General features: G+C 34.9%; 3 protein-coding genes across 4 annotated transcripts; 2 read left to right on the top strand and 1 right to left on the bottom strand.

Annotated features, from left to right (window-relative positions):
• Window positions 1-3,138: 3,138 nt before the first annotated feature.
• traip (TRAF-interacting protein) lies at window positions 3,139-9,153 on the bottom strand. The gene is made up of 16 exons (XM_067387178.1): window positions 9,016-9,153; window positions 8,789-8,893; window positions 8,386-8,443; window positions 8,204-8,290; window positions 8,084-8,123; window positions 7,866-7,993; window positions 7,672-7,766; window positions 6,242-6,355; window positions 5,978-6,065; window positions 5,756-5,845; window positions 4,916-5,004; window positions 4,654-4,809; window positions 4,532-4,571; window positions 4,334-4,444; window positions 3,814-3,864; window positions 3,139-3,704 (listed from the first exon to the last, which is right to left on the bottom strand). Exons 2-16 carry the CDS (start codon window positions 8,884-8,886, stop codon window positions 3,591-3,593), a joined length of 1,359 nt encoding a protein of 452 aa, XP_067243279.1. The 5' UTR covers window positions 8,887-8,893; window positions 9,016-9,153; the 3' UTR covers window positions 3,139-3,590.
• A 212-nt stretch (window positions 9,154-9,365) lies between these two features.
• On the top strand, window positions 9,366-17,349 carry mon1a (MON1 secretory trafficking family member A). 2 transcript variants are annotated; one of them, XM_067387176.1, is made up of 6 exons: window positions 9,366-9,469; window positions 10,088-10,333; window positions 11,938-12,354; window positions 12,801-13,566; window positions 13,732-13,879; window positions 15,146-17,348. In XM_067387176.1, exons 2-6 carry the CDS (start codon window positions 10,204-10,206, stop codon window positions 15,284-15,286), a joined length of 1,602 nt encoding a protein of 533 aa, XP_067243277.1. In that variant the 5' UTR covers window positions 9,366-9,469; window positions 10,088-10,203; the 3' UTR covers window positions 15,287-17,348. The 2 variants fall into 2 exon arrangements, with proteins under 2 accessions (XP_067243277.1, XP_067243278.1); XM_067387177.1 differs by having other exon boundaries at window positions 9,405-9,469; window positions 10,121-10,333; window positions 15,146-17,349.
• Window positions 17,350-20,691: 3,342 nt separating this feature from the next.
• On the top strand, window positions 20,692-24,146 carry LOC137021006 (phospholipase A2 inhibitor gamma subunit B-like). Its single transcript, XM_067387174.1, has 5 exons — window positions 20,692-20,743; window positions 20,972-21,079; window positions 21,176-21,292; window positions 21,967-22,071; window positions 22,206-24,146. The coding sequence occupies exons 1-5, from the start codon at window positions 20,692-20,694 to the stop codon at window positions 22,412-22,414; spliced, it is 591 nt and encodes a 196-aa protein (XP_067243275.1). The 3' UTR covers window positions 22,415-24,146.
• The last annotated feature ends 1,135 nt before the right edge of the window (window positions 24,147-25,281 follow it).

The following is a 25,281-nucleotide window of genomic DNA, read 5'->3' as shown; positions in this document are numbered from 1 at the left end:
TGTTCTTGCTTGCTTACCTAGACTGATGATTCAGCTGTGCACAGATTCAGACGTTAATACTGCCTTCCCTTGTCTAATGCCTTGAACATGGACTGGCATATGCAAATATTGGGGGCGTACATATTAATGATCACACTGTTCGAGTCGAGTGTTTTACGGAGGTCTTTTAAACAAATTAGATTTACATAAAAAGGAGGAAACAATGGTGTTTGAGACTCACTGTATGTCATTTCCATACTGAACATCTATGCCGAGGTAAATTCAATTTTTCATTCGATGGCACCTTTAAATTTAATTAACACAAATTATTTGCTAAAATGCAGTGTCAATATGTTAATGTGTTAACGGTGGTATTGGGGCACTTTAGATGGTGGCCTAGGCCCAGAAACGACCCTGACCATGTCATTCCAAAAGCCTATTACTAGACGGCATGGCTATTTGAGGGGAAGGAGAGCCAGGAAGTAGAGATGGCTCATTCCTTTCAAGAGGAAAAACAATCTTCCCAAAGGAAGAACAAAGACATAGGCGCTAAGACATAGGTGAAAATTGCATGAAAACATCACTTAGCGCTCCATTCGTGTACCTCAAAGAGAATTATGGGTACTCGGGAAGCACCGAGAGGCTGTGGAGAAATAATAACCTCTGCAACTCAATTACCTGCTCCTTGAGAGGCTTTCAAGATCAGTAATCATCCCATCAAAAACATTCCCTTTGTGTTCGCTGAATAAATCCCAGGCTCCTCAGCCTGATGGAAGCCGTCCAGAGCATGAACAACGTTCAGCAGGTCGTCCACACACCTCATAAATGAAAAACATGGGACAAAATTGAAACTGAGAGGACCCGATGCACAAGAGGCTTACAGGCGTGTGATGATGTTGAAGTGCCAGAACTGATAAGATCAAAATTATTCTCCACAGGATGTCACAAGATCTGTACTGTGATCTATAAGCTCTGGCTTTATATTAGCTGTCTGAGATTACAAATAGATGTCTGCCCTTCAGTGTTAAGCTTCTTAAGGAGTTCTTCTACTCGCTTTTGTGAATGTTATGATCAGGAATGAAATAGTTCTTTCATGGAAAGATGTGGCAAATGGAAAAAGACAGATTGGATACAGTTGTTAATGGTATTAACAGCTAAAATATTTTTGTTTCAGCAATAGCTTAATAGACCATTTGGGTGTTTGCAAAGAATGATGATGTGTTTTGTGGGACAGAAAATGACAGTCAAAGGAAGCCATGGAATAATGGTAACGAAGGTCATTTCAAGTTTATTTCTCACAATTCTGACTTTTTTCCCCTCACAATTCTGATAAGAAAAATCAGAAGATATAAATTTGATATTCTGCCCTTTTCCCCTTCAGAACTACATGTTTATTTGATCAAAATACAGAAAGAAATGAAATATTTTATTTTCTATTTTAATATAGACACTGTTTTTATATTAATAAATATATTAATCTATTTTAAAACATTTTTAGCCTTCCTTTGGTGCTCAAGAAACATTTCTTATTATTATCAATGTTAAAAACAGTACTTTTGTGGAAATCATGATAAACTGTCTCTGGTTCAGTGTTTTTCAATTGTTTTATTATTGAATGGAAAAAATGCCCCTTAAATGGATAGTTCACCCAAAAATGAAAATTCTGTCATTTACTCTCCCTCAAGTTGTTCCAAACCTGTAAGAATTTCTTTCTTCTGCTGAACACAAAATAGAAGATATTTTGAAGAATACTGATAACCAAACAGTTGATGGAACCCATTGCCTTCCATAGAAGAAGAAGAAAAAAAATACTAAAAATAAAATTCATCAACTGTTTGGTTATTAGTATTCTTCAAAATATCTTCTATTTTGTGTTCAGCAGAAGAAAAAAAATTAATTCAGGTTTGAATCCATTTAAGGTTCAAGGTGTTGAGGGAGAGTAGATGATAGAATTTTCATTTTTGGGTGAGTTAATCTATTAAATGCCCTCAAATACACAAACCTTTGGCGCCCCCTGCTGCCTGCACACGTGAAAACTTAACTTTAACAGTTAAAGGGTTAGTTCACCCAAAAATGAAAATTCTGTAATTTATTGCTTACCCTCATGACGTTCCACACCCGTTAGTCCTTCGTTAATCTTTGGAACACAAATTAAGATTTTAGTTGAAATCCGATAGATCCGTTAGGCCACCATAGTGAGCAATGTCACTTCCTCTGTCAAGATCCATAAAGGTACTAAAAACATATTTAAATCGGTTCGTGTGAGTACAGTGGTTCAATATTAATATTATAAAGCGACAAGAATATTTTTGGTGCAGCAAAAAAACAAAATAACGACTAATTTAGTGATGACCGATTTCAGAACAATGCTTCAGAAAGCATCGGAGCACAGTGAATCAGTGTGTCGAATCATGAATCGGATCGCGGGTCAAACCATGGTCAAACCGGCAAACTGCTGAAATCACGTGACTTTGGCGCGCCGAACTGCAGATTCGACACACAGATTCGACACACAGATTCATCTGTGCTCCGATGCTTTCTGAAGCAGTGTTTTGAAACCGGCCATCATTAAATAAGTCCAAAAATATTCTCGTCACTTTATAATATTAATATTGAACCACTGTACTTACATGAACTGATTTAGATGTGTTTTAGTACCTTTATGGATCTTGAGATAGGAAGTGTCATTGCTCCCTATGGAGGCCTCACGGAGGAATCGGATTTCAACTAAAATATCTTAATTTGTGTTCTGAAGATGGACGAAGGTCTTACGGGTGTAGAACGACATGAGGGGGAGTAATAAATGACAGAATTTTCATTTTTGGGTGAACTAACCCTTTAAAGTTAAGTTTTCACGTGTGCAGGCAGCAGGGGGCGCCACTACTGGGGCCTTGTTACATCTTCAGCAGTTTTTTTTTTCTGGCTTACACAATGTTTTGGTGTTTGATATATTACAAGGGACCCTTTATGAATTTTAAGAATCCTGATAGGGATAGGGATTACAATGGGGATGGAAATACTATTAAAAACTATACTTTATTGTTTCAAATTATACACATTTGTACAGACACAAGAGAAAAAAATATCAAAGAACATAAAGAAACTTTATAGATCAAAGGGAAAAAACAAAAACAAATATAGATACAGAAACTGGACACAAACTCTGACCTAAAGACACTGACATCAATGACAGAAATGCAGCCCTGTTAAATTGATGGTGAGCAAAGTTAAAGTGATAAATAAAACTCTTTTCTATCTCATGACAAGTTCATTCCAGCGTAATATGAGATCCCCACTACAGGTTTCAATCTGTACAAGGAAGAGCTTAAAAAACAAACACAAATATACAGATGAGCTCAGAGTGGCCATTGAGGTTTCTACAAACAGTTTAATACTAGAATTCATCATTTTCAGTCTCTACTGAAAATGTCAGAGGCATCAAGTGTTCTCTGTTTATCACCAGTTCCATGGAGATGCAAATTCCCCTGAAACTGGTCAGACTCACAGTAAAACTGTTCTTAGCGATGACCCAATGGAACCACTTCTTATTGAATTTGCTGTAAATAGCTGCTTCCCATATTGCATTTTTGGCAGGCATCAAATGGGATGTTTTATTCCAAGAAACCATCCAGAGTCAGGCTGGAGGTGGGCTTGCTTGTAACGGGTCTGGAAACCTTCTTCCTCTTGGACTTTATGGCGAGGGGTCGAATCTCAGATAGAGGAGACTGGTGCACATAGTTAAGGAAATGTTATGAAAAAAAAAAAACAATAGCTCAAATAATTATTTCCATGCAAAATAGTAGCAATAAAACTATTTTCATGGGATAAGGATACAGGTTGGATAAATTTGGCTCTTCCTCCAAGTCCATCATAGCCAGATCTTACCTGGAATAAAAAGAAAGATACATGAAGGCAAACTTCACAAAAACAAAACCAAATATACAGGTTGGGTTGATTAAGTTGTTGTTGTTTTTTTAAAAGAAATTAATTATTATAAATGAGTTCTTCTGAACCTTCTATTTATCAAAGAATTAAAAAAGACCATTGTTTCCAACAAAATATTAAGCAGCACAACTGTTTTCAACATTGATAATAAAGCAGCAAATCTTCATATTAGAATTGATTTCTGAAGGATCATGTGACACTGAAGACTGGAGTAATGATGCTGAAAATTCAGCTTTGATCACAGGAATAAATTACATTTTAAAATATATTAAAATAGAAAACAGTTATTTAAAATTGTAATAATATTTTATAATATTACTGTATGAAATAAATGCCTTCAGGGTGAGCATAAAATTACTACATTAATGATTTTGGAGAATAATTATAAAAGCATATATAAGTCTCTCACAGTGCCAAATTTGCATGGGTCCAGCATGCTCCCAAACGCGTTCTTTCTGAAGAGCAGCGAGTTTCTTAACAACGGCCCCATCATGACATCATCTTCTTTAACACGAGCATTCTGAGAGCAAAAACACAGATGCGCAAACATTACACCCTCCATCTAATCCAATGTCATATACAATGTCATATATACTTGAACACATACACTACGTCCGTGTGCATTTTCCATGTTGTTTGATGAGGATCTGTGGAAAAAAGAAAAAAGGATATGACTAGAAATCAGATGAACAACGTAACTAAACAGAATAGCTCAAAATGAAAACTCACGCCGAAGGGTCCAGACGAATCTTCTTAGATGGGACCTGAATGGGTTTCTTCTCCACCTGTTCAGGTGTGTTAATGTCAAAGGTCAGGTTCAGGTCAATTTCCTGAGAGTCTGTCATTGGACCATGACCAGGTGGTTTAAACTCCAGAGGTGCAGGGCTGGAAATGCAGAAATAATCATCCCTTTCAGCAGATCTATCAAATTCATTTGAAAGTATATGATCTTCCAAAGCAAGGATTTAGTTAAATAAAACTAATTTCTGACCTTTCAAACACCAGTCTGCTGATGGCCTCGTTAGTGCGAGTTGGAGTGCTCAACGTTCGCTGAAGAATTTCCACCTTCTTCTTCAGGCTCTGTGAAACATCACATATCAAACCAGGAGTTTAGAAACACAGCTGTAAGGGTTAGTTTGGAATAACTTTCATTCAAATCAGCCACAAGGGGGTGCTTCTTCTCAAAGGATTTGGACACTTATCATAAATGCATTTCTCCTGAACAGTATGATTTCTCAGTTCATCTTTCCCTTGAATTTCATTTGCATATGAAATATGCAACTATTAAGCTTAAAACCCTTTGAAATGTGTTCACATTAAACTGGAAAAACAATCAATGCACAAAAATGCTGGGTTAAAAATAGGGCTAACCCATTGGTTGGGGTAAAGGTTTGACCTAACCTGCTGGGCAGTTTTATTTAACTCATCTATTGTTTAAAAAAATACTACATTGCTGGCTTAAAATGAACCCAGAATAGTTGGAAATTAAAAATCAGACACATTTTTACTAGAGGCAGCAGTAATAATCAAAAGGTGAACATTTATTAATAAGCAATTTAATAAATGTTTATTATTTAATTTTAAAACTTATTAATAAAAGTTCATTTATTAAATATATTAATAAATGTTAATTTCCAACCTCTTTTGGGTTCATTGCAATTTAGTAATTTTTAAACAATAGTTCAGTTAAATAAAATTATCCAGCAGGTTGGGTCAAACATTTAACCAAACCACTGGGTTTGTCCGTTTTTAACCCAGCATTTTTTTTTTAGAGTGTAGGCTATAAGGATGTTTGTATATATTTCATATAACAAAATTGTGAATTTCTAACAGTGATCTCTTTGTCTGCGTTGGACAGGTCTTTCTGAAGTGCCTTCATGTCCTCCTTTGTCCTGTTTGTCTCTGTAGTGGCTTTCTGCAACTGCAATAAAAAAAAAATGAAGTGAACATAAATAAATGAATGCTAAAGAGAAGTAGAAAACAATCAATACGCAATTATTCATTTCAAAATCATGATTTTTTTGATGTACAGTTCCACAGAAAACAAAGTAACCTTGCTGTTAGAAGAGATCAGTTCCCTTTTTAGCTTCTCGCACATCTCATTTGTTGATTTGAGGCTTCCTTTCAGGTTGTCGTACTCCCTAAGGATAAATGTAATAAGTCTGAGCAAGTTCAAATATATATATGAGGAAGCACAACTGGTGTTTAGGGGAAGTATTGATAGTTTAGGAAGTAAAACTACTGAGGTTTTAAGTTTAAAACTACACTAAATATACAGTGGTGAGAGTGTGTGTATTTGCTGGAAAGTAAAACTTACTTTTTAAGTGAGATGCAGTAAATGGAGAGCTGTTCAACTGCAGACTGACCAACACCCATATCAGTGATCATGGCCTCCACTTCTGACCTTTGACCCTGTAGGACCACATCTAAACTGAAGGACAGAAACATGCGCAAGAAAGCAATAAGATCAATATTTATTATCCATAATTTGTATCAAAACCTCAATAGGCCATTTGGGTGTTTGCAAACAGTGATGATGTGTTTTGTGGGCGGAGCCTACCGAGTTTTTATCTCACATTTCTGATAAGAAAAATTATGATATAAACTCTGATAATGCCAAATTGGGTGACAAAAACTTGCATTTGCAAGAAAAAGTCAGAATTGTGAGATAAAAATCATACTGTAACTGTAGAGCTTATACATCATGCCCTCTATGAACTGCACATGTACATATTATATATAGATCTAATGTTTACATTCACATTCATGCTTTAATAGACTAATCATTGCAGGTTTCTTCAGTCCAGTATGTCCGTAAAATGACTTGCAACCATAAACGTCAGCATTTTGCTTCAAAGTGCGTCTTCGACAACGTTATTCTAAAAAAATGAAGAACATCTTTATTTGCGTTCTGATTCTGACATCCAAAGGCACAGTGAGACATTTTTTCTCTTATTCAGTGGATCTCACCCAATTACCTCCACGATGCATGCAGAACTGCAGAGACTTAACTGTGACATTTGCTACCAAATGGTCTATAGTGATACACACTCAAAAATCAAAAGGTTAATAATATATTTATTGATTAGATGGGCAGATGGACACAAGGCCTTCTTTAGTTTATCCTTCCATCTCTCCGTGTGATCAAAAAAATAATTAACTTTGATTTTTTTGAGTGCAAAACATTATTGAGGTGTTCATAAAAATACACTGAATTATTGATGTTGGAAGGTGACAAATTTGCAGCTCAATAATCAAAATCATTCACTCGCTGTTTATTTCTCTATATCTCTCTCATACACATTAAACCAGGGGTTTTCAAAGTTTTAGATGCCACAGACCCCCAAATATGATCATCCTTGTGTGAGGGGACTCCATACTAAAATGTAAAAGGCTATCTTTAATATACATCCAATTTATAAACTGAAAAAGTATTATTATTATTATATTTATAAAATTAGTTTCTATTAAGTTACATTAAATATATTTTCTTCTCACTATAGTAATGTACTGTTAAAGTATTAATTTATATTAATCAATTTTTATTTTACTTTATTTAATCTAATGTATTCTATTTAATTGAATAATAACTAACTATTTTCATCACATTTTATTTATTTATTTATTTTAATCCAATTTATTTACTTTTTTTTTTTTTTTTTTTTTTTTACACAATATTTCTCTAGATTTTTCTTCAGACCCTTGCATTAAAAAACAAAATCCTGTCTTAGACACATGACTTAGTACCTCTCATAGGTTTTCATTTTGACTCGGAGTCGCTTGGCTTCCTCCTTGGCTGCCTGTCCTTCATTTTTCTGACTCTCCAAGAAATTCATCTGTTTCTGAGAATTTCATACACAACAAAAACAACACCAGCATTAAATTACAGTCCAGAAAGCATGTAAGACTAATAAACAAGGTTTCTACTGAAATAAACATACCCGGAAGACAGAACACAGCATCTCTTTGTCTCCGATTTCCTTACGGACTCTTTCCAGGTCCTTCTTCTGCCTCTCAATTGTGTCTTTTAGGGTGTCCACTGACTTTTGCTTGTCCCTCCATTCTTTCTCTGGAATGCACAACATACAAACATATAATATGGATGGATGAATGGACGTTTAAAGGATCAAACAACTTGAGGAAATGATTTCCATCTTACCCTTTTCAGACAACACTGCTTTCATGCGATCAAGCTCATTCTGAAATCAGAACAATAAAATAAGGCAATTTTTTTAATATATTCTGAGCACTGAATAAATTCAGTAGCATTCTTTATCACCTGTAAACTTTCAGGGTCCACTGGTGTCCCATCTTCCTCTGGGGCTATGTCAAAAAACAGCTTGTTGATAATGTGTCGTGTGCTGACCTTAAACAGAAAGAGTGAAGGTTTCATTTCAGTCAAGACCTTCATTTAATTATACAGAATAATTAGTCAGCTTGCAGATAAAGCCAAAGGTTTACCTGTTTCCTGCATTGTGGGCAGGTTTTGCTCGGGGCCGTCTGAAACCACTGGAGAAGACTTTGTGGAAAGGAAAATAAACATGGAAGGTCTTTAAATGTCATTAAGAAACATTATTTAATTATTCAAACATTGACATTTCTAACTATTTGAATATAAATACTCCGTTTACAATTTCCCACAGCTTTTGACCAATGAACTTCATCAGGCATTTTTCAAAAATTATTTTATAGAGACTGCATAAAGAGCAATTTCTAGCCAGTTATTGTCTTTTGGCAGTGAGGATCCTGTGATGTTGTAATGTTATAATCATTTCTGATATTATGAAGAAATATATAATATTAGAAGATTAAGCCTCACCAATAAAATAAAACAGGCAGTAGGATAGTTGAATAAGACACTTACCAGGCATAGTGAAAAGTGTGACCACAGTGAATTGCAGCCACATCTTTGGAATTATCAAAGAAGTCTGAGCAGATGGTGCAGTATGCGCGGATGGGCATTGTTGATCTAAAATATTGGACACAAAAAAAATCCATGTTTATTGAACGTTTTGTGTTTTGTTCATTACTGATGTGTTGTGTAATAGCTTGTGCTACCGGTTTATTACTTCATGTGCTGTATTTACTCACCCAAAAGACGCTAAGACGATTGTGGGAGCTTATTCAGACGAATTTGTTCAATTAAAAGCCATAATCATGATTATATGGTTTGTTTTTGGTTTAGTTTTGAACTCCCGAAGACATTGAAGCCGCGCGCTTAGTTCAAACGTAATGACTCCTCCTCTTCGATTGCGTCATCAACACACGACACCGTACTGCCTGAGAAATTTACGAAAAACGTATTAGTATCAGATCGTTGTATAAAAAAACAAGCGAGATTTATGAGATTTATGTGTTTAATTAAATGTGACATAAAAGCCTATTCATTGTATTGAGCAAAGTAACAATACTTAAATAAAACTACATGTTCCCGAATTAACAACTACATTTCCCATAGTGCATCTCTCGCGGTGCTGTGAGTCTTGAGTTGATTTTTGACCCAAGACAGGTCAACTTACACTGATTTGGATAAAGAGCGTTTAAGGTACAGTAACGATGAATTGTGTTATTAGGAGTCCAAACTGTGTGGACAACATCTGTTAGACGTGATTAAATTAAAGTTGGCGCAGAAGAAGAAGTCTGGTAGTGAAATTCAACAGTTTTTAGAGGTTTAGCTCCGCGGCTAGTGCGTTAGCCGGTTAGTAGATTTATGCACAAATGAGAAAATCCACAAATCTTCTATATCTTAAGACTGCCATTAACATAAACTATGTTTTATAGTTTTAAATCGAGGAGCTTTTTAATAATAGCATTGTATTTTAGTTAAAAATGTTTTGTCATAAATTATTATTGTTGATATTAGAAGTATAAACAGTCTGAATCCCTTGCTTATATATTTTTTTAATAATTACTATTAACACATTATTATTATTATTATTAACATTACAGATAAATATCAGCATATATTTTTTAGCAGTTGTTCAGAGTGATTTGTACTTGCATAGTTCATGATAATTACATGATAGAACTTTTACCCAAAAATAAAAATGATGCCTTTATTCACTGTTGTTGAGCCAATGTCAGAAGTTAGCTTTTTGAAACGGAGAATTTAACTAATTCCTGGTTCCTCTTTTAATGTGTCTTTCTGTAATTTCACTTCCAGACACTGATGGAAACTCTATAAATTGTGCTGCAGGGATCATGCAGTGAATCGCTCCTGGCACTGACTGGCACTACACTACAGGACACTGCCGGGTTTCTCTTGTGCCTGAGGCCAGGATGGCGGCAGATGTCCACAATAAGGGTGTATGCTGGGAGATTAAAAATGGCAACTTGGCGCCATCAGATAGACTCCGGCAGGACCGATCAGACAGTCCAACCCCCGGCCTGGTAGAGGGGACAGAGCCAGGTTAGTGTCTCAGTTATAAAGCTGTGTAATACAAACAGATACTGTTTTTGTCCAGGATTGTAATCTTTATTTTCCTTTGAAAGATTTTTGTTGCCAAAGTTTTTTATGATGCTGTAACAAAGTAGTTAATGAGAACTATATGGTTCTTAAGCCTACATGTTGGGCCCCTATAAACTAACCACACCTTTTTTTTCTTTAGTCATGCTTATCCTTGTAATAATATCCCATTGTATTTCCTGTAGTGAGTGATCAAATAACCCATATGTCCGTCTATATGTGATAGATGACTAAAATCTTAGAACTAGTTTAGTCATGTAAATGATTCTTTACAGAAGTTGAAGTTTATCTCAGCAGTTTCATAATGATATAAAAGCTTCAAAGAAGTCTTCTGAAGGATTTCCCAGAAGACTTAGGAGTATGTGAGGGGAAATTGAAAAAAAAAAAAAAAAAAAAAAAAAAAAATATATATATATATATATATATATATATATATATATATATATATATATATATATATATATATATATATATATATATTTAAGAAAAATGTTATATTTATACATAAAATATTTATATTTAAATATAATATAAATTATATAATCATACAGTATATACATGGAAATATTTCTTAAATTTATGCATGCATGTGTTTATTTATATATACATAATATATACATTATGTAAAAACAAACTTTTATTTTGGATGTGACTAATCATTTGACAGCACTAGAAAATACTTTTTTTTTTGTTTGTTTGCACACTTGCTTCTAAATATGTTTAAAAGTTTAAGGTCAGTAAGATATTTTTAAATGTTATGTAAAATTGTGTTATGATCACCAAGGCTGCATTTGTTTGATCAAAAGTACAATAAAAACAGTAGTCTTGTGAAATATTATTACAATTTAAAATAACTTTGATTTTATTATATTTTAAAATGTAATTATTCCTGTAATGCAAAGCTTTTTCAGCATCATGACTCCAGTCTTCAGTTTCACATGATCCTTCTGAAATAAAAATAACATGCTGATTTGGTGCTCAAGTACCATTTCTTCTTATTATTAATGTTAAAAACAGTTGTTCTTCTTAATATTTTTTAAAAAAACTGCGAACTGTGAAGTCTTTGATGAATGGAAAAATCAAAAGTATTTATTTGAAATAGAAGCCTATTGTAATGACTTTATTTCTTTACTTTCCTTTCTGAATAAAAGCAAAGATGCAAAAAAATAATAATAATAATAAAATATATATATAAATATATATATATATATATATATATATCACTGACAAGCCACGCAATACTGCATTCATATTGCAGATGAATCGCCTTCGATACTGAACGCGATATTGCGTGTCTTATCAGTGAACTACGGTTCTGTCTATTAAATGCCGCTCCATTTGAAAGCAGGTGATGGCGATTTAGCGGTAATCAGGGAACCGGCTTTACTGACGAAATGCGCGTGACAATCGCATGCGATATATCGCCCAGCCCTATTTTCTTGATTATTTATCATCTATTGACTACTCTGTGATTACATGAATGATACTTCAAAGCTTGTTGAGGTGTGCTACAGTATTTTACTAAGCAATGTGTCACTTCTTGGCAGGTGCCGGACAGGAGGGTGCCATGTTCGTTCACGCCCAGTCTTTTGAGGACCTGACTGCTGACAGTGAGTCTAACACTGATGACAAATCTGCAGAGGTGGGCGACTCTAATCTAGAGAACACTCAAAAAGTGGCTCTGGAAGGAGGTGAGGAGGAGGTGCAGGAGGAAAGCTTAGAGGCTGAACAGGAGGAGGTGGGCAAAGAGGAGGTGCAGAGCAGCAACAAGGCAAAAGAGGAGGATGTGACCAGCGAAACGTGGCGGAGTCACAGGAAGCATGTGTTTGTCTTGAGTGAGGCAGGGAAACCCATCTACACACGCTACGGCACGGAGGAGGCGCTCTCCAGCATCATGGGAGTCATGATGTTACTCATGTCATTTGTAGAAGATAAGAAGAACATTATACGCTCCATCCATGCAGGTAAGTAACTGATATTGATATATGTGCACTACCATACAAAAGTTTTTTAACACGGTTTTCAACATTTATAATAATATGAAATGTTACTTGAGCAGCAAATCAGCACATTAGAATGATTTCTGAAGGATCATGTGACACTGAAGACTGGAGTAATGCTGAAAATTCAGCTCAGAAATTATATTTTAATCTTGCCAGAACTTAAGAATAGTAGTGTATACTTTAAAATATTTGACAATTTTTATCATAAACATCAGTTTATATTTATTTATTATTATTTATTACTAATATTTATTACAATTATTTTATTTTATGATTAAAAAACTGACTAATGCTTTGCTTTTTGGCATTATATTGTGTTTTAACTAAATGAAATTGCACTCTTCAAGGAGTTTTTGCCCTAAGAAGAATATAGGATAGACATTTTTGTATGTGAACGTCTCTTTCAGATGGTTACAGGGTGGTATTCCTGCGGAAGAGCCCTCTCATCCTGGTGGGCGTCTTTCGTACGAGCTGCTCTGACCGGGAATTGACACGAGAGCTTCATTATGTCTACTATCAGATCGTTAGCCTGCTCACTCTCACTCAGCTGAACCACGTCTTCCAGAACCGGCAGAGCTACGACTTGCGGCGCCTGCTGGCCGGCTCAGAGCACCTCACCGACAGCCTGCTGCGGCTCCTGGACCGAGATCCGGGGCTGCTGCTGAGTGCCGTGATGTGCCTGCCTTTGGCCAGCTCGGCTCGTGACGTGGTCTCCTCCAGCTTGCAGGCTGCTAAAGCCAAGAACCTGGTATTCTCCATCCTGCTAGCAGGAAACAGGCTGGTGACGCTGGTGCGCAAAAAGGACCAGTTCCTGCACCACATGGACCTGCACTTGCTCTTCAACTTGGTCGTTTCTTCGTCCTCCTTCCGCGAAGGCGAGGGGTGGACGCCCATATGTCTGCCCAAGTTTAACCCGGCTGGATTTTTCCACGCACATATTTCTTACCTGGAACCAGCCTCTGATCTGTGTCTGATCCTGGTATCCACCGATCGAGAGGATTTCTTTAACCTCTCCGACTGCAAGAAGCGGTTTCTGGAGCGTTTGCGCAGACGCAGTGCATATCAATCCCTGCAGGAAGCACTGAACACGCCAAGTTATCCTGTCTCACAGGTCGGCATACCTGAGCTGCGACACTTTGTGTACAAATCTAAAAGCTCTGGGCTCTATACAAGGTAAGAGTGTCTAGTGATGATCGTGAAAAGACAATAAATGATAGATGGATGGACGGATGAATGGATGGATGGAAGATAGATAGATAGACAGACAGACAGGCATTGGAGCTTTATATTCATTGCTTCCTCCTGCATTTTATGTAACTTTTTGGTTTTTCCTGTCAGCCCTGACCTTCCAGCACCATACCAGGAAGAAGAGGAGCACGAAAGGCTGATGGGATTGTACCAGCACCTGCACAGCTGCCTGCATAACCCCACACGCCCCCTACGCTACATTTACCGCTGTGCAGAGACTGAAAACCTTTATGCCTTGGTGAGTCTGCTGTTTAAAGGATTAGTTCACTTTCAAATGAAAATTTCCTGATAATTTACTCACCCCCATGTCATCCAAGATGGCCATGTACTTCTTTCTTCAGTTGAAAAGAAATTAAGGTTTTTGATGAAAACATTCCAGGATTTTTCTCCATATAGTGGACTTCAATGGTCTCCAGAAAGTCAAAATTACAGTTTCAGTGCAGCTTCAAAGGGCTTTAAACGATACCAGACGAGGAATCAGGGTCTTATCTAGAGAAACCATCGCTCATTTTCTAAAAAAAATAAAAAATTATATACGTTTTAACCATAAATGCTCATCTTGAGCTCTCTTCTTCTTCTCCTCTATTAGAATTCCAGCAGTGTAGACGCTGCTAAGTGTATCACTGCCCTCCACAGGTCAAAGCTTGAACTAATTGTTATATACTTGCACTAGCATATTGTATATGACAATTTAGTTCAAACTTTGACCTGTGGAGGGCAGTGATACACTTAGCAGTGTCTACACTGCTGGAATTCTAATAGAGGAGAAGAAGAGAGCTTCTTCAAGATTAGCATTTATGATTAAAACGTATAAAAAATGCACGCTAGATATGCTAGATAAGACCCTTATTTCTCATCTGGGATCGTGTAGAACGCTTTGAAGCTGCACTGAAACTAATTTTGACCTTCAACCGTTTGGAGTCCATTGAAGTCCACTATATGGAGAAAAATCCTGGAATGTTTTCATCAAAAACCTTAATTTGTTTTCGACTGAAGAAAGAAAGACAAACATCTTGGATGACATGGGGGTGAGTAAATTATCAGGAAATTTTAATTTGAAAGTGAACTAATCCTTTAAGTGTATTATTAGATACATTTCATAGATTTTGTTATGTGTATGTATTCTTGAGAAAGTATCCAGTTAAAGGGTTAGTTCACCCAAAATTCTGTCATTATTTACTCACCCTCAAGTTGTTGCAAACCTGTATGAATTTCTATAATCTGCTGAGCACAAAAGAAGATATTTTGAATAATATAGTTATTCAAAACAGTTGATGGGGCCCCATTGACTTCCATAGTATGGAAGAAATACTACAAATAGTTAAAAAGAACAGCATTTATTTGAAACTGAAATCTTTCGTAACAATGTTAAAGTCTTTACTGTCACTTCTGATCAATTTAATGCATTTTTGCTGAGTGTTTCTGATTTCTGAAGTTGACAGCACCTTAAGTGCATTAAAACCCTGAGGTTTTTGTCGTTCTTACTTTGTCAAACTCTCTATAGGTAACAAGTGGTTTCGAGCTCTACCTCTGCTTCAGTCCTTTGGGAACAAAGGGACTCGCTGTATCTGCTGTCAACAAACTCCTGAAGTGGATCAGGAAGGAGGAGGATCGTCTGTTCATACTCAGTCCTTTAACATACTGAGCCAGTTCAGGCAGTCCTAAACACCTGAAACAATACAACACTAGTGAACATCTGACCTCAGACTGCTGGAAGAGCAGCATCTGTGACCCTATGTGAATGCATGAATATGCGAAAGGATGCTGTCAGATATTAAGGGCTTGATTGTTATTTTGAGAAAGGTTTGAAACTGAGTATAAGGTGTGGAAAACTGTTGGGAAAGTGTACTATATTTACAATTGCTTTTAAATGTGGCCCTGTAAGCAGCACTAAACACTGAAGGCAGTAGATTAGAACTACGCAATCTAATAAATGCTTACAATGTCTGTACGCTGCTGGAAACTGAACATCTAGGCCTTCGCTTTTTAAATATATAATGGACCTGTCACTGTTTCAACCTAACATCTATAGTTTTAAATGAGCCAAGTTAAGTATTACTGATTGCATTAATAGATTATTGAGCTGTGGCCTTCATATTTCTTTATTTTCATTAGAAGATAAAAAACTCTGATAAACATTCAGTTTATGTTTCCAGTTAGGTGTGATGTGATGGGACTGAAAGTATAGCTGACCAAACTGACTAGCGTTTCTTTTTAGAGTTATAACTGACTAGGTGCAAACATTGCAAAAACCCGAAGCATGGCTTGATGTAAAGAGGAATCCACTAGTGAATTGCTCGGTGTAAAGATCTCTCTGTCATAGTGTCAAAAGTTTCAACGACTGACCATGTGTTGCTACTGAGTGCCTCTTCAAATCTAATACTAAGGACCAGTTTCTTTTATGTTTCATAGTTGCACTTGATTGTTAATTTGTTACTAATGCTTTCATTTGAATGAATAAGTGACACTGTGTGTCAGGAGGGCTTCTAATACACTGTGGTCTTTTTATTCCAGTCCTATGGGAAATTGTGGGATAACTGATGTAGATGATAATAAATGCCAGAGGAAAGTAATTTGTATATCTGGTGTTTCAAAAATATTTGTGGTGGTGGCAGCGCTCTTGCTTGTTTATTTTCTGTCTAACGCAATTTTGACACATGCATCAAGTTGAAATCAATATTAAGAAATTAAATGCATTTACTGAAGACATACATTTTGTCATATGTTTATCTTTTAGATAATTCCTCAAATGAAAAGTTGATACAGTTGTGTTTTAGCATATACTTGACGTGATTGACAGCTATTACTTTTGATTATTTAGTCATGTCTGATCCAGAGATTTACTCCTTTATAGTTTTAATGATCAATATAAAATAAGAATAAAAGTAGCAATAAAAATTAATTAATAGTAAACAAGACAAATAACGAAAGAATAACATGTTAATAAATAATAACATGTTAATAAATCATCATTTGTAAAATGGTCCTATATTAAATCTTTGTCCCCTGGTTTCACAGGCAAGGCTTAAAGGGATAGTTCACCCAAAAATAAAAATTCTGTCATCATTTACTCACCCTCATGTTGTTCCAAACCTGTATAAATGTCTTTGTTCTGTTGAACACAAATGAAGATATTTTGAAGAATGTGTTAAACTGACCAGTTCAGGGACACCTTTGACTTCCATAGTAATTTTTTTCCTACTATGGAAGTCAATGGTGCCCCAAAGTGGCCTAAACTTTCATCAAAATATCTTCCTTTGTGCTCAACAGACATTTATACAAGTTTGTAACTACTTGAGGGTGAGTTTGCATTTTTGGGTGAACTATCCCTTTAAAGCTAGAATGCATGTTTAAAATGCATGTTTGAGCTGTTTGAATGTAAAGCAACTTGTACTGACATATCTTAAAATATGTCAGTGCCATTGTTTTGACTCAAGATGATCACCAGTAATGTTTTTTTTTTTCTAGTGTACGTTTATAAAAGCTACTTAAATATCCTAATTGAACTAAGGTATAATCCTGGCTCTGTCTGTGAAACCGGGCCTGTGTGTGTTAAGATTTATTTGTGTAAACTGTAAGTCTTGGTCACCAAAGCTGCATATTAAATGTTATTACCATTTGAAATAACTTTTTTCTTTTTTAATACATTTTAAAATGTAATTTATTCCTGTGATGCAAAGCTGAATGTTCAGCATCATTACTCAAATCTTCAGCGTCACATGTTCCTTCAGAAATTCTTATATGCTTGTGTATGGTAATATGGTAATAAGAAACATTTCTTATTATTATCAACAGTTGTGTTGCTTAAAGGTCCCGTTTTTCGTGGTTTTTTGAAGCTTTGATTGTGTTTATAGTGTGCAATATAACATGTGTTCATGTTTCGCGTGTAAAAAAAACACAGTATTTTTCACATAATTTACTTATCTGTATACCGCTGTTTCCACTGTCATAAAAACGGGCTGATGACTTCCTTGTTCTATGAAGTCCCTCCTTCAGAAATACGTAACGAGTTCTGATTTTTCCAGCGGTTCCTGTGTTGTGATTCGACAGCTCTGAGCGCACCGTGCCCGGAAAAGTCACGCCTCTTACCATAACGTGGAGATGGACGCGCTCAGTGTTATTGTAAACATGTCTTTAATTTTACCCTATCAATTTGAGCCGGAATCAGACCCGGTGATTGGACTGCGGGATGAAAATAACAGCGTTTCGACGACATGGCGACAAACACACTCTACAAACGCATCTCTTGCGTATTCCTGTGGGCGGAGGTTAATCAAAAAACTGTTTTAGTGACGTCATTAAAGAAGGAAGTAGAGGGATGTAGTCCAAACTGGCCGTTCGATGTAGGCGACTTCTGTTAAATAAAATATCTCGCTTGGCATTGAACTTTGAGCTTTAAAATTTTACAGATTTTATTTATACTCTAACAACAACATTACACACTAACTAAAGTTTGAAACATGGGATCACGAAGAACGGGACCTAATTTTTTTGGGGGAAACCATGCTTTTATTTCAGATGATGGTGAATGTAAAGAACAGTATTTACTTGAAATGGAAGTCTTTTGTAACATTAAAAAAATATAATGATCAATATCAATATACAGTTTTGATCTTTTGATCAATATAATGCATCCTTGTTGAATAGAAGTATTATTTTCTTAAAAATAACCACAGACATTAAAACTAAACTGATGCTTATAGTATATAGAGAAATTTGGTTTAGTTGCTGTGGTTGTGCATAAACTCACGCTATTTTTGATGAGAAAGGAAATACGATACAAGGGGAAAAGACGCATGCAAATCAGGGATGACACAATTATCAATACAACATTGAACCGTTCGGAACAACATCCACCGTTCATATTTCAATATTTCCGTGCATTTTACTTCTCTCCTGTTCAAATAAAGTTATGTTGGTTGCAGGAAATGTTAATATATTTGTTCACAAATGAAAGGAAGTCATACAGGTTTGGAACAACATGAGCAACATCCATACTTCTTGATGTCCATAAAAGGGCAAAGGAATCACATATTTTCCCCTATATTCCTTCAACAAGTGAAAGTCTGTTTTCAAAGGTGGACAATTTGTTTTGAAAATATCAGCCTACACATATTGATGAATGCAGTTTATCAGCCTGTATCATCTTCCACAGCAGACTGAAACAAGAGGGGATTTTGTCATTGGGTACATAGTCAGATATGCACGCACAGGTGCCTGTTTTATGTTGTTTTTGGTTTGTCCCCACATATGTAAAAATGACATTTGCATTCAGCTGTACTGTGCAGGAAAAAATGTGGCATGAAGATAAGTAGGAAAATACATTTAAAAATAATCCTGAATAATTTGAATTGAGGGGAAAACACAGCAAACAAACACAAACTATTATTTACTGATCCAGGTACATATAAAATACAGGGGAAATAGTTGATGTCAAGAAAGTAAAATAACATTCATTTATTTTCAGTCAGTAATCACAGGTTGGTGTTACTGAATGATTGTCACCAAGTTCAATATATGATATTAGACTTAAGGTTTTTTTAAAAAAAAATATATTTGACATTTTGAATTTCTCCAAATGCATTCAAAAGAACGAAAAGACATTCCCAATAGCTCAATCTCATAGTGCATAAAGTATTATTCTTCCTATTATTATATTAGACTTTCAAGCTTCAAAAATACACATAACACCACAAGAATCATAAAACTGACCCATAGGGCTTGTGTGTTATATTTACATCTTCTCAATACATTTTTTAGAAGTAAAGGTTCTATAAATGTTCCCCTCAAACATAGACTTGAAAATGCACTAAATGCACTAAAAATGGATGAAATTCATGAATGCTTTGGAATACAGACCTAGGGTTGGTCTCTTTAGTGTTAAGTTTACTGTAAAACAAATGTACTGTTCTAAACATTTTTTATTTTACACAAAACATATAGTTTACAAAATTATTTTTTACTCTAAACCATATGTCCAACCAAGCTGTGTTACAAATTTGAAGTTGATATCACAAAAATTGAAGTTTTTGTTTAAGCTCTATACCAAAAATAGCCACCGGGTGACACACCACATTGAATTTTTTTATGCGTTCTCCTGTAATAAATTAAGAAATCAAACAGTATTTTTATACATTAAAACATTATACATTATATAGTATGCACAATTTTAGCTTCAGCCTGCAGAAAAAAAGAGCATAAGAGCATGCAAATAAGAAGTAAAACACATTTGGAATTTCCTGCATGATTTGAATGAAAAAAACAACAAGGAAAAAAAACACAAAAGCAAAGCACAGTAAACTATATTATTCATAGATTCAGTTATATCAAATGTACTTGGGAAAATAGTAAAATAAAGTATCACATTTATTTTAAATTGGCAATGTTACTGAATCATTGTCAGTGTTGAATATATGCTAACAGAGTTTACTTACAGTTTTTATTTATTTATTTGTGATTTTGCATTTATCCACATGCTCTCAAAAGAATGAACATCCATAATATCTATTCTAAAGTGCATAATAGTCATTTTTAAGATATATTCTTGATTGTTTATATTTTACATTTATACTGACATTAAAATTTATAGACCATTTGTAAACTTAGTAATGAAATACATTATTGTATTTATGTGTGATCTCTTTTTTCATGGAAAAAATGGTACTTTATGTACTTCTGAATTCACTGACGTGCTGAAAATAATTTAAATAAAAGTGGAAAATTTACAAATGATGAATGGTATATTTTGCAAACCAGTATTCATGGATATTTATTTTGTTTAAAGAAAAGTATATAAATCATTAGAATACATTATTTCCGTCATTAAATTTACATTATTGAGTGAATAATGTAATTCAGTAGTTGCAAGGGGACATGTATTCTGCTTAATATATGAAACATATTGTGTGTATCACATAATCATGTTTAGTTTATGCAAAAAAATGTAACTGAAGACTCAAGAGTCATGCTGCAAATCTAACACAAACCACACCTCTGTAAATCCAGTATATAATAATCTCACACTGTCCATCTGACACCCTTCATCTGATCATGGCACTGCAAATCATCAGCTTGCTTCTTTTCACTGTGTTTTTCTCCAAAGGTACGTCATAAAGGATTTATTTCCATGTGTCCATCCATTGCTTTTAGGCATATTTTTTTAACTAAAGCTTTGCTGAATAATTTATGCGAGACTTTACACACAGTTAATATGTTTGTCACTTCAATCATTTTATTAAAAAAAAATAATAATAATCATTTAGAAGAAATATTTAAAAGGCTTTATATGCACGCTATGAATATCCCTAATTATTTTCTCATTCTCTTTCAGCACTGACACTGGAGTGTTACAACTGTACCACAATAGCTTCATCTGCAACATGCACTCAAACTGCCAACTGTTCTTCAAACTCACATTGCAGATACATGACCACATACTGTAAGAATAACTGATTATGAAACGTGCGTTTGGTAAAGAATATGTTATTGACTGGGGTTGCTATTGAATCATAATTTTTAATGTTGTTCATTGTAGATGCTGAGATTAAATCTTGCACAGATTCTGCCTTGTGTGCTAACTGGACCATGCATGTTGGACAGTACAACATGGTTTCCCGATGCTGTGCTTCAGATCACTGCAACAATGCTCCAGGTACTACAAACATGTGAAAGTGAAGGAAACATTAAACTGTGATCTTCGCACTTACCACTTTTAACTACATTAAATTTTCGAAAAGGTCTTTTGCAACTCAAAATGAAAATTAAGTTATTATTTGCTTCTTTTTTTCTTCTCAAACCTGCATGATTTTCTGTCTTCCATGGAATACAAAAGGAGAATTTTTTAAGAACATACTGGTCTTTATTTTTTTTTCAATGCAACTGCAATGAATGGAGGTCTCAAGCTTCGAAAAGGGCACAGAATCACCGTAAAAGTGGCCCATATTCATTGATAATATCGTTTTTAGCGAGTAAATTTGAAATTGAGAACCAGGTCATTCTGACTGCTTTTGTGAACAGGATCAACTGAACCAGGGAAAAGATCTCGCACAAAAGAATGTTTTTTTTATGAATCATATGTCAATTTGTTAGGGAGTTACTGTTAAAATTATACAGTCAAACCAAACTTTATTCAGACACCTTGAACATTTCATTCATTAATTTTGTTTATTCACTATAGTTTAAAAAAATGGTAATAAAATATGACAAGATCTCAGCGTGTCAGAAACTGTGTCAGAAAAAAAAAAATCTTAATTATGTAGATAACACTTAAGCAAAACATGGTCAGGTCAAAATGCTGAGTTCAACTGTCTCTGCTTTTCTTTACAGCTGCAGACCCAGATAATGAACTGACGTGTTACACCTGTAGTGACACAAACTGCTCAAAAACACTGAAATGTAAAGGTGTTGAGAACCAGTGCATCACTGCAACAGGTGATTCATGGATAATCTAATCTGCAGAGACAGAATAGCTGTTTCCTAATGTGAATGAATTACAGTTCTTGTTTTCCATCAAGACTCATTGAAATCTTTCTATAAATTCCTTTTTCTCTTCTGTTTTTTCTTAGTTGGATTTAATGGCACGAACTCCATTATCAAAGGATGTGCAAGTCAAAACATCTGTAACAACAGTACACTAGTGAACCCTGCACTTCCCCAAGGCCTAATCGTGTCTTCTGTTTCATGTTGTGGAGCAAACCTGTGTAATAATGCCCAGAGTACAACACAGGGACTGTTTCTGCTGGTACCAATACTTTCCCTCCTTTTTTCCATCTGAGATCCGGTTTAGGAGGTTTTCCTTTGGTTATATTAGTATTTGGATGCTCAGTTTTGTCAATGTAAAGCAGTTATAAACTTTTCTGATTAATTAAGAGGAATTTATTTGTTAAAATGACCGTCTGTCTGGTAAGTGTGCTGTTGTATTTCTAATCATGAATCTAATCAAGTAAAATAAACATTAAGTTTACTTTATTAGCAGTCTTATTAAACACTAAAATGTGAATGATCAAAAATCCTTGGCGATGTTCTTGTCAATGCACAGAATAATTAGAAAGAGCAGTAGAAAGAGCATTTCAAGCAGTACTTCTATGTTGATAAGGTAATGATTGTCAAGTCGAGTATTTAAGCCCATTCACAATATAATATAATATAATATAATATACAGACTAAATGCATGTTTGAGCTGTTTTAACTGAAAGCTGCTTGAATTGACATGTCTTAAAATATGTTTGTGCCATTGTTTTGTCTCAAGATGCACACCAATAATGTTTTTTTCCCCTTAAGGGGGAAAAAAATACTTAAATGTCTTAATTGAACTAAGGCTTATTTCTGGCTTAATCTAAGCCCATCTGTGAAACCAGGCCTATATGAGTCAAATTAACTTTTATAATTTAAGAAAAATATGGCATTATGGTATAACATTGGGAGAACAAAAAGGTTATAAATATTTTTAAATAAGTTTTTCATTAAATCAGATATCTAAACTAAAGTTAAAGTAAAACTACTACAAACACAAGGAAATGTTGACACTGACCATTTGCATCTTTGGTTCCATACTATTATGTGGTTTACAGTTTGAAAAGGCAGTTGAGACATTTTGTGGGTTAAGACAGTGACAAACAATATTTGAATATTTGTAATCAAGCACAAAATGCCCTCTGCATGTTTGACTATAAAATACATATCACTAAAAAAAAGTAGATGCACTTAAATACAAACACAAACATGAAAAAATTAATCCACATTAGACAGTATGTTTTCGAGCTCTTCATCAATGTTGACTCCTGCCTGGCACACACATTTCTACACATATGATTCTATAGAAATATGCATTGCTGAAGAGTTACTCTGTTATAAGGGTTGAATTCATACACTTTGTGTCTAATCCTTGCCAAAATGCTGTTTTTATTTTCTTGAAAATGATTAACAATGGGACCTATAGTCACTAGTGTAAGATTCAAACCAGTAATTTAACTCTGAATTTAGGATTTAAGATCAAGTTTGGTACTATCAAGTAGCCACTAAGCTTTGGTTGCTCTGAAAAACTTCACTCAACCAGTATAAGAATTAATGGTCATATATTGTTTTCAATAAATCACTGATTGCAATGAACACAATGTTTATTTGATGATTTTGAAAAAGTTTGAATTAGATTAAATTGAGTTTATCCAAGTTTGCCTTTTGAGGTTTTCTCACAACCACTACTGACTGAAACATTACACTATTTGGACGGTGTGTGAGATTTATTTATTATATTTTATAAGGATTAGCTTATGAATATTAATTAGATCACATGACTGGAAGGTTGCCAAGGAACCAGCTCTATCCACATATGGAAAATGCAATTGCAAATACAATTTGCAATTTCTTTTGAAAATAGTCTAGAATATCCTTCTATAGTCAAGTATAGCCACTAGAACGTAGATTAGATTACAATAGTGTTCATTAAGTAGAGGTTGCTCTGAAAACCTCACTCATCAAGTAAAAATTCATGGTCATATTGTTCTTAATAAATCACTGATTGCAATGAATACTGTGTATCTGTTTATTTGCTGACTTTGTGAGCCATTTCAAGGCAAAGTTTGAATTAAATTAAAAATAATGCAGTTTATCCAAGTTTTCCTTATGTGGTTTGTACAGCTCAGTTGTGTATTCTCACAAACACCGAATGACATGAATGACACACTGAATGAGAGAGAGATTTATTCTATTCATCAAAGCAGATTTAAAAAGTGCTGGCTAATGCTATTCGTAAATACTCTAAGGTTGCTATTCACATCAGCACTTCGCCAGTCAGAGATCACTAAAAATAATATTAATATTACTCGCAAGTATGATGTCAGACACTGTAATTAATAACCTCTGGGCCCCTCCTTGTTCACCGGGGTACCGAGAAGCATACCGTAGCACACTGTCGTCACTCAATGGCTGGCTGTCTAAATGGTGTCTGCAGAATAATATAGGGTTCACAGACAATTGGAAAAGTTTTTGGGGCAGACCTGACCTGTTGATAAGAAATGGTTTTCTTCATTCCCCCTGGAGTGGTGCTGCTCTTCTCTCAAGTAATGGCACATAGTCTTAGAGTTGAAACTTGACTGGGCCCAGGTCAGGAAGCAGATGGACTGGTTACTCGTAGAAGTCAGATCAACCACAACACATAAAGACTCTTTCACCTAGATATCATCACATAGAGACTGTGTCTGTTTCCCGAATTAGTAAATACAAAAAAAAAAAAAAAAAAAAAAAAAAAATCAAGGGTAAAAATGTATTTGATGTCCAACAAATATAAAACAGATATACAGATGAACAGTTTGCTGAATATTAGATCCTTTTCTACAAAAGCACTTTTTGTAAATGATATGATCAGATCATAACTTAGATGTGCTGTGTTTGACAGAAACCTGGCTAAAACCAGACAATTAAATTACTTGCACAAAGGGGGAGGTGTTGCTGTAATTTATAGTAATATTTTATTTATAGTAATATATTCATCAGCTTGTTAGGAGAGAGCTTCATGAACTGAACTGAGAGTGTCAGATAAGACAGACATACAAAATGTTGAGAACCACTGATATAGATCACAATTTCAGTATGGAGTACCGCAAGGTTCAGTCCTAGGACAGTTGCTTTTCACCCTGTACATGC

The sequence above is a fragment of the Chanodichthys erythropterus genome, chromosome 6 (assembly GCF_024489055.1).
Source record: "Chanodichthys erythropterus isolate Z2021 chromosome 6, ASM2448905v1, whole genome shotgun sequence".
NCBI classification, from domain to species: domain Eukaryota; kingdom Metazoa; phylum Chordata; class Actinopteri; order Cypriniformes; family Xenocyprididae; genus Chanodichthys; species Chanodichthys erythropterus.
The sequence above is the reverse complement of the archived record's forward strand: the minus strand, read 5'-3'. Positions and strand labels throughout refer to the sequence as shown.

Excerpts from the sequence above, each read along its gene's own strand:
- traip (XM_067387178.1), bottom strand. The coding sequence starts at position 8,886 with ATGCCCATCCGCGCATACTGCACCATCTGCTCAGACTTCTTTGATAAT. Across the intron at positions 8,444-8,788 it reads CACACTTTTCACTATGCCTG|TCTTCTCCAGTGGTTTCAGA; the intron begins GTAAGTGTCTTA and ends CTTTCCACAAAG. Across the intron at positions 8,124-8,203 it reads TGGACCCTGAAAGTTTACAG|AATGAGCTTGATCGCATGAA; the intron begins GTGATAAAGAAT and ends TTCTGATTTCAG.
- mon1a (XM_067387177.1), top strand. The coding sequence starts at position 10,204 with ATGGCGGCAGATGTCCACAATAAGGGTGTATGCTGGGAGATTAAAAAT. Across the intron at positions 12,355-12,800 it reads TATACGCTCCATCCATGCAG|ATGGTTACAGGGTGGTATTC; the intron begins GTAAGTAACTGA and ends CGTCTCTTTCAG. Across the intron at positions 13,880-15,145 it reads CTGAAAACCTTTATGCCTTG|GTAACAAGTGGTTTCGAGCT; the intron begins GTGAGTCTGCTG and ends AACTCTCTATAG.
- LOC137021006 (XM_067387174.1), top strand. The coding sequence starts at position 20,692 with ATGGCACTGCAAATCATCAGCTTGCTTCTTTTCACTGTGTTTTTCTCC. Across the intron at positions 21,080-21,175 it reads CAGATACATGACCACATACT|ATGCTGAGATTAAATCTTGC; the intron begins GTAAGAATAACT and ends TGTTCATTGTAG. Across the intron at positions 21,293-21,966 it reads TCACTGCAACAATGCTCCAG|CTGCAGACCCAGATAATGAA; the intron begins GTACTACAAACA and ends TTTTCTTTACAG.